The sequence below is a fragment of the Accipiter gentilis genome, chromosome 15 (genome assembly GCF_929443795.1).
Source record: "Accipiter gentilis chromosome 15, bAccGen1.1, whole genome shotgun sequence".
Taxonomy (NCBI): domain Eukaryota; kingdom Metazoa; phylum Chordata; class Aves; order Accipitriformes; family Accipitridae; genus Astur; species Astur gentilis.
This window is the reverse complement of record NC_064894.1, coordinates 22,641,082-22,648,635: the sequence shown is the minus strand read 5'-3', so window position 1 is coordinate 22,648,635 and position 7,554 is coordinate 22,641,082. Positions and strand designations below refer to the sequence as shown.

At 36.9% G+C, this 7,554-nt stretch overlaps 1 protein-coding gene across 1 annotated transcript in view; it reads left to right on the top strand.

Annotated features, from left to right (window-relative positions):
* The window catches only part of NT5DC1 (5'-nucleotidase domain containing 1), a 149,767-nt gene that overhangs the window by 94,188 nt on the left and 48,025 nt on the right, over positions 1 to 7,554 (top strand). The window contains exon 7 of the mRNA XM_049817746.1: positions 5,266 to 5,440. Coding sequence (XP_049673703.1) covers positions 5,266 to 5,440 — 175 coding nt within the window. The remainder of the gene's footprint in view (positions 1 to 5,265; positions 5,441 to 7,554) is intronic.

The following is a 7,554-nucleotide window of genomic DNA, read 5'->3' as shown; positions in this document are numbered from 1 at the left end:
TTCACTTTCCTTTCTTATCTTGCTTTATGTTAACATTTCCTTCCCTCTGTCTCTCGTTTTGCTTCTGCTGCTCCTACTAGAATACACACTTGAGCTCAAATGAAAGGAAGTGAAAGACAACTTGTCTAATGTAATTTTAACCATCATCCCCCTTTCTCCTCTACTTGCTTTCATGAAATGAAACTTAAATTCTTTTGCAAAATCTTCTGTAATGAAAGTATTTTTCTTGTGTTTCTGTTGAACACACATGTTAGTTGTTGGATGTGTTTATTTAGACAAGAGAAGAAGACAAAAACAATGGTCAAAGAAGTGTCTCTTCACTCTAAAAACCCAAAGTGCTGTAAGACTACAGCGGAAAGCAATATACAATGAATCTAAGTTGTCTGCATCATTGTTGATAGTAACACCTTATTTCAGCTCCACTCTGTCCATCAAATTAAGAACTGTTACCTACAAGCCTGCATTCAGACAAAAATTAGGGAGGAGGTGTAAGTTCTTACTCACGTCAGAGCTGCAGAGAATCTGGCTATGGACATTAATAGCTAAGCTATCAAATTGCCTTTCCATTTAAAAGAGAGAAAAGTCACATTCCCAAATACTACTTTCATTGTAAGAGATCGTTAGTTGTTAAAGCCACTAAATACAAGCTACAAATTGGCAGCTGAAAGTTTATTTTTCTTTGCTGAATTCTAGGGATTTTTTTACCCTCATACCTCTCTGCTTAGCTAAATCGTATAAATAGCGGATAAATTCTTTCTAATTTAGTCAAGTAGGTGCCCCTTAGAAGCAGTGACAATACTAAAAAATACACTGTGTTCCTGTGTTTTAGTTCTGGACTGAAACCTTGCCAGAAACATGCCTCTTGAACATTTGCCTTTTTTATAATCCAAGTAATAGTTAAGGGATGAAAACTGCGGTGTCCTGGTAGTGGGGATTTACAGACATTGAGCCCAAAGGAGTCCAGAGCCAGTGGGGTATAAACTGACCTTGCCAAAGAGAAGTGGTGTAATAAAGAGCTCAAGAGAAATCCACAATTATTTTTTCCCCAAATAGAGGTATTGTATTAGCACGTCAAACTGCATACTTCAATAAAGTAATTTCGCAACTGTAGTAGAGGAGGGTGGTTGGAATAAAGACTGGATTATTGTCTGTGCTGGAGGACATCTGCCACTCATTGCAAGCATTGTACAGGCTCTTTCTGAGTTTGGTCTGGGGGTTCTGCATTTCCAGCTATACATAATTCCCATCACACTTGCTATCACAGCCATATTACAAGCAATTAAACTGTAAGGCAAGACGATGCAAAGAACATCTTGATCAAATTACAATGTCAGATGAGACAAGAAAAAACAAACCCCAAACTGGACACTAAGGCAACCTCTGATAATATGCACAGAGGAAATTATATTGCTTTCAAAATACAACAGGACGTAGATCTGATAAGAGGTTCTGGCAGGACTTTAATATGTGGCAGTTCTAGACAACTCATTTTAATTGCTTATATTTCTGTCTTCTGCTTAAAAAGGAAATGTGTTTTTCTGAAAGGATCCTTAATGGACTGCAAAGGCAATAATTTTTGAAAGTGTATTTGGAAGATGATTAGAAATCCCTACAGAGGCTAGTTGCTAATTTGCTATCCCAGACTATATTTCAGAGATTTCAGATAAACTCCAAGTTGTTTAGTAACAAGAATGGAAACTGAAAAACTGCATTCACTCCATGGCAACATACATGTAATAAATTACAATGTTGTGCATAAAATGCTTAGACATTTGCTTTCCGGCTCCACATCATTGGATTAAGTTTTCTCATACAGTCACGGGGTAAATATGTTGATTGTTATGTTGATTGTCACGGTCTTCTTGTTTCCATTTTTTTGATGATATGCTTTCTTGTATTTTGAAAAAGTGTTCACGCTGCCAAAGAGCCAGAGGTTACTAGTGTAGGCTTTGGCATGCATACAGATAACTGGCACCAATAAAGAGATACATTTGAGGTGAAAGTTGGGACATTTGTTTTGTTATTGTTGTTTTGCTTTCACTGATTTGTGGGTACACATTAATACATGTCAATATCCATATAGGTGCATGTTAAGTGATATTCATAAAACAGGGAGATAAGAATGCAGAGATTTTATTTTAGGCAGTGTACACATAGCAAACTGTCAGTTGTAGATATGGTGGTGACCACAGGTCCCCCATTTTGATACAGTGAATTTGTGGACCAACAAAGCATCTCTAAAGCGTGCTGATAGTTCCATTTTTAAGAGTATTTTGAAACTTGGATGGTCCATAAGCATTATCAGGAAGCTACCGCAGGCTAGAGACATTTCTTACTTCTCAAGAATGGTGTTTATCTGAAGAATTACTTTTTTGTTTTTCAAGAACAGAGCTCTATGACAGTTGCATAAAATCACTCTTATTACCATTAACACACTTTCTCCTTTCTTCTGTTGGCTCTGGTAAAATTACTTCTTTTAAATTGCTTCTTTTCTGATTTCTCACTGACTCTTTGGTCAATAGAGTTTTCTTATTGTTTTTATGGTTTTCCTGCTTTAGAAAAACAAAGTGCGGCATATGGCATAGTGGTAATACATACCCTGGGAAAAAATGCTTCATTTCTTGCTGTCAGATCGTTCCATTTGTTTGTGAAGGCTTGACATGATGCTATTTCTCCATCACATGTTAAGACTTCCACAACTCTTTTTGCCAACAAGGTGCCTATGGCTCTGCTGTCCTCCTCAAAACTGGCTACTGGCCTGGGATAACGAGCAGGGTTTTCAGCTTTTATTTTATTTGGCTTTCAATAAAATCTTGCAAGCTTTGGTGGTTAAACTCCTTTACAGGTATGCGTATATATTCAACCAAATTGTCTTCACCAGATGCAACAGCCTGTTAGGAATTAAGTTAAACTCTACGTTCCCGGGCCATGTTGGCCTAATTAGAGTAGAGTATGCTTTACTGAGGGTTCTTCTAAGGTATCTCTGCCTGATATGGCAAACAGCCCAGAGGCAAACTTCGGATCCCAGTGTCAAGAATTGATTCATTGCTTGTCTGCAATTAACAGTTGGGCTTCAGGGTCTGGATAGAAAACTAGAATAAGACTCTCTTTCAGTTCATATGTTGAATCCAGAGTTGTTGACCTTTTCCAATACAGATGTAACTCAAAGGCCAAATATCATACATTTATCACATAGCAGATACTGCACAGAGTATGGACAAAGAAGACGGTGTTGATTAAATTTACTGAAAGTCTTTAAATTAGTTGCACATCAAAGAATGGTCAACAGAGGGTGGGAAGCATTTGATAAGGAAAGAAAAACAAGGAGTGTCCAACAGTAAAGTTCATAGAAAATTGTTCTTTTTACCTTAGGGTAAAAAGAGTGATAGATCACTGTATATATAAGTGCACTTTGCCATCTTTCTTTTAAATTATTTGAACCTGTGAGAGCTAATGCCAAGCCTGCTTTCTTCGTGTCCCCCTTCATTCTCATATAATGTTGTGTGCTTTCCAAAACAACAAAGAAGAAAAATTGTCATAACATAGCATATGTAATATCATGACTAATGATAATAGTGAAAAAAATAATGCAGCTTCTGCTTCTAAAAACTATATTTCTCATCCCAACCAATATTCATGCCGCAGGAAGGAGTGGGGGGAAACACTACAGGAAACCTGCTTTCATAAATCTGCTTTGTTTAATCAAAAAAAATCATTGGTCTTGGCTAGCTCTCAAGGCAAATGTCATGGCATCCCATAATGCTGGCTGCAGGAACAGGCTCATATTCCTCTGGTACATGCTGTTATACAGCCTAACCTAAATACTATGAAGAACAGGAATAGTGACCTGGTTATGAGTTGGGAGATTTTGTTTGAGAGACTTTCCTCAGATATAATATTCCACTCTGTAGCTTTAGGGAAGAAATCTGTCAAGCCACAGTACAGAATAAGACATTTTTGCCTTCTGTCTAGTTAGAATGATAACAGCCAATTCAAAACTTCTTTTGGAAGACTTTTTTTCCTGCCATCTGTAGAAGTTTGAATGTGTAATTTATGAAATAGTGTTATGTTTAGCACGCAGCATCTTTCAGTCTTTCTTAGATACTACTGTTTCAAACATACATGTTCTCTTTCATTACATAGCTAAAGTTCAAGTGGTTTAAATCTTATTTTTTTGAACTAGAGAATAGCATTACTCACATACCAGAAGGCTAAGTAATGTCTGGGATTTATTAAATCATTCGGCAAAGTTGACCACAGACAGTTGCATATAGAACGAATGCTGGGAGAAAAATAATCTTCTATGATGATGTTCATTATACTATAACACACACAGACTGAGAGCCAAATACTTGGTATCATTTCTGTCTTTACAATTATTATATTTCTTTTTAGACCTTTAATTAGCTTGACATTTTTGGTTATAGAGAGTTTGAGCAGAGAGGAAATTTGTAGTCTTAGGAATGATAAAAAAAGTAAGTTCAATGTTAATTTGATGTCTTAGTAAAGCAGCTATGGGTTATAACAAGGTAAATATTTATTGGTGACTTTAATGAATAGGTAACCTTTACTGCCAACTTAGTGTTATTGCACACTTCTTAAAATCTTACATTCCAAGTGTATTTGCAAAATTCTATTGCTGTTATATTCTGCAAGAAGAGCATTATTGAAACTGGAATTGGAATTGCGGGGGCGGGGGGTTACATCTGTTCCTAGTATTCCACATACCTGTGAGTCTTTGCCAGTTTGTTTTATCAACCTTTCATAGATAAAGTACTAGTTGTAAAAAATGCAAAAAATGGATGCTATTGATCAGACTATGCTAACCTTAAGTGTCAGAAGTAACTGAACAGAAGTTCTTGGGATTTTCAGGTCCTTACCATTTTCTAAATATTAAACTCATTTTACAATCACAAATTCAGTATCCAGAAATTGGGCAAAGGCAACAGGAAGTAATTACTTGCTGTGTAAGACTATACTCTGTAATTTATGTATTACTTACTCTTATGAGCAAAAGAACATCGAGAAAATAACTATGGAAATTCCATAATAAAAGAGAAAAGTCATACAAACTTCTTTCTGTTCCAGTGTATCCTCTTGGTTTGATTGGGTTTTGGTTTATATTGAGTTACAACCCAGGGAAAATTTTAAACTTTGCTTTGCCTTTTTACAATTGTATTGTTTGCACATAAAAGGGTATTTTGTGTGGATTAAGTGGTTTGTGAGCAGGACTGGATAATACATAATTATGTTTTAATTTTTCAGAAGACTGTGGGACATATTTCCCAGAAGTGAAAAATCATCCAGACAAATATTTACAAACATGTCCTGAGTCTGTAAAAAAGTGGCTGAAACAACTGAAGAGTGCTGGGAAGATTCTGCTATTAATTACTAGTTCTCACAGTGACTATTGCAGGCTCCTGTGTGAACATATTCTTGGGTAAGTGCAATGTCCATTTCAAATTATATCTGCCAGACAGCAACTGGAGATAAGCCCGAGCTATAGGGAAGTTAATTTGAGTTTCTTGATGTGTTGTGAATTATTTGGATCTGAGGTTTCTGGTGGGCCTCTCCCTACTAGAGTGTTAGAGGGTACTCAAGGCAAAGTAGTGCATCTATGAGCCTGTGAGCTGTACCTGACCCACAGCTCACTTATATCTGCATCTTTTCCGGGCATCATGATAGGATTGAAGATGACAGGGAATATTTTCAGGCCAACACTCAATACATCATCTGAATCCCAGTTTTATCATAAGTTTTTGCTAGACTCTCTTATTCAAGCCACTTTCTTTCTGTGCTTCTCCAGTGGTGAGTGCAAGTAGTAGTAATATTTCATTTCCTTGCAGTAAATCTGCATGGAAAAGCTTACAAATACTTCTTCTCAATGGTGTTTTCCAAGAGGTGGTTGTGCATGAGAAATGTGCATTTACAGATCACAACAGAAAAGATAAAACAGGTAGTTCGTTGCACTTAGTGATTGGTTGAGATTGTAGTTGCTCATCACAACAGCTATTTTTAGCTGTAATGTTAAGAACATGACCGGTCAAGTCAAAATCAGTGAAATTCAGCAGAACTGTCACTTACACCCCTAGAAACAAATTAATCAGTGATGCAAATAGCTAGGTGGGTGACACAGTGAGGCTATTTAATAAATGAATCAAAGAAACAAAGTAGGGCAATGCGAGCCGACCTTGGCTATCTGGATATGCAAGGGAACGGCAGAGTGAATACAGCGATGCAGTGAGAAAACCATGGGTAAGGTGAAAAACAGAGCTACCTTCCAAAACCAGTCCTGCCAGTATCACTTCTCTTTTGTACTTGCTGGACTAAATGCTAAATGGAGCATCAGCTGTGCCAGTTCTCACTGCCTTGCATGAACATTATACTTGCTCATTTGAGGGGAAAATCTACCTCCTCACAAAATGCAGTTCTCCTTATGAGTAAGATGGCTGTGATTAACTCTTTTGTGTAGCTCTGTCTAGTTGTTTGCTGACTGAAAATTTGGTATAAAACTAAATTGTTGGCCACATATAATGATTTTGGCTTTCTTTTTCCTCGGTGAATAATGTTTCAGCTGTTTAAGGCAGCTGTAGAGATCCTGCTGGAAGACAGTAAGCAATGTAGCAGAGAGGGTCGGTTGCCTTTCAAAAGACAGAGAAGAGATGTTCTGCTAGAAGGATACTGGATCACCCTCTTTCCACATAAGTGTAGGATGTTCTACAGTGTTTATTACAATCATGTTTTCCAGTGACTCATGCAATGTGGCTTCCAAGACATCTTCTGGAGAACTGACTACTCCACTGTCCATTAGACGTTACTGAAGTCTTTTTTTTCCTGAAGAAAACCAAATTCTAAACATTTTATTGCTTTTGTTTGTTGCATACTTCTTATATCAGACAATAATACTCTACACACCAATGCTGCTTTTTGCAGTACTGGAATATAGTCTAGGTTCACACGTATTTAACTTTAATTTGACCAGGCTATCTGCATTTTATTCTTGACATCAACACTTATGAATAATGTCTATGTAGTCCTTCATTAATTTCTTTCCCTACTTCTTTTAGTTAATCAATATGATACTGAGAAGTTCAGAACTGTGTAGTATTACATCAAAAAAACCCAAGGATAAAGATGAACAGTGGAGATGTGTGTGAAGTTTTAGCCTCTTACTCCTAATATTATTACCTTGTAACTGTTAACTTTTTTGCACTTTATTTAAGAGTTCCTTTTTGGCTAAGAAATTATTGTCCACATAAAATCAGCGCTGGGAAATTCATGCTTAAGTGTACAATTTACCATTTCAAGAGCAAACTATCCCAGTTGTGTTCATCTGACCAAGCAGTCCTTAACTGAAAGACATTTTGGTAAGGACAGAGGAAGGCTAAGAGAAAATCTCATTTGGAAATAGAATGAGAACAGTTTCCCAGCCAGAGCACACACATATTGCTGGGATCAGTGTATAAGGCATGCAAAACTATAGAAGCAAGTGCCAGTTCATTCACACAAGTAGCAACATCATGGTGTGACTTTTCAGGCTTACCTACCATGAGA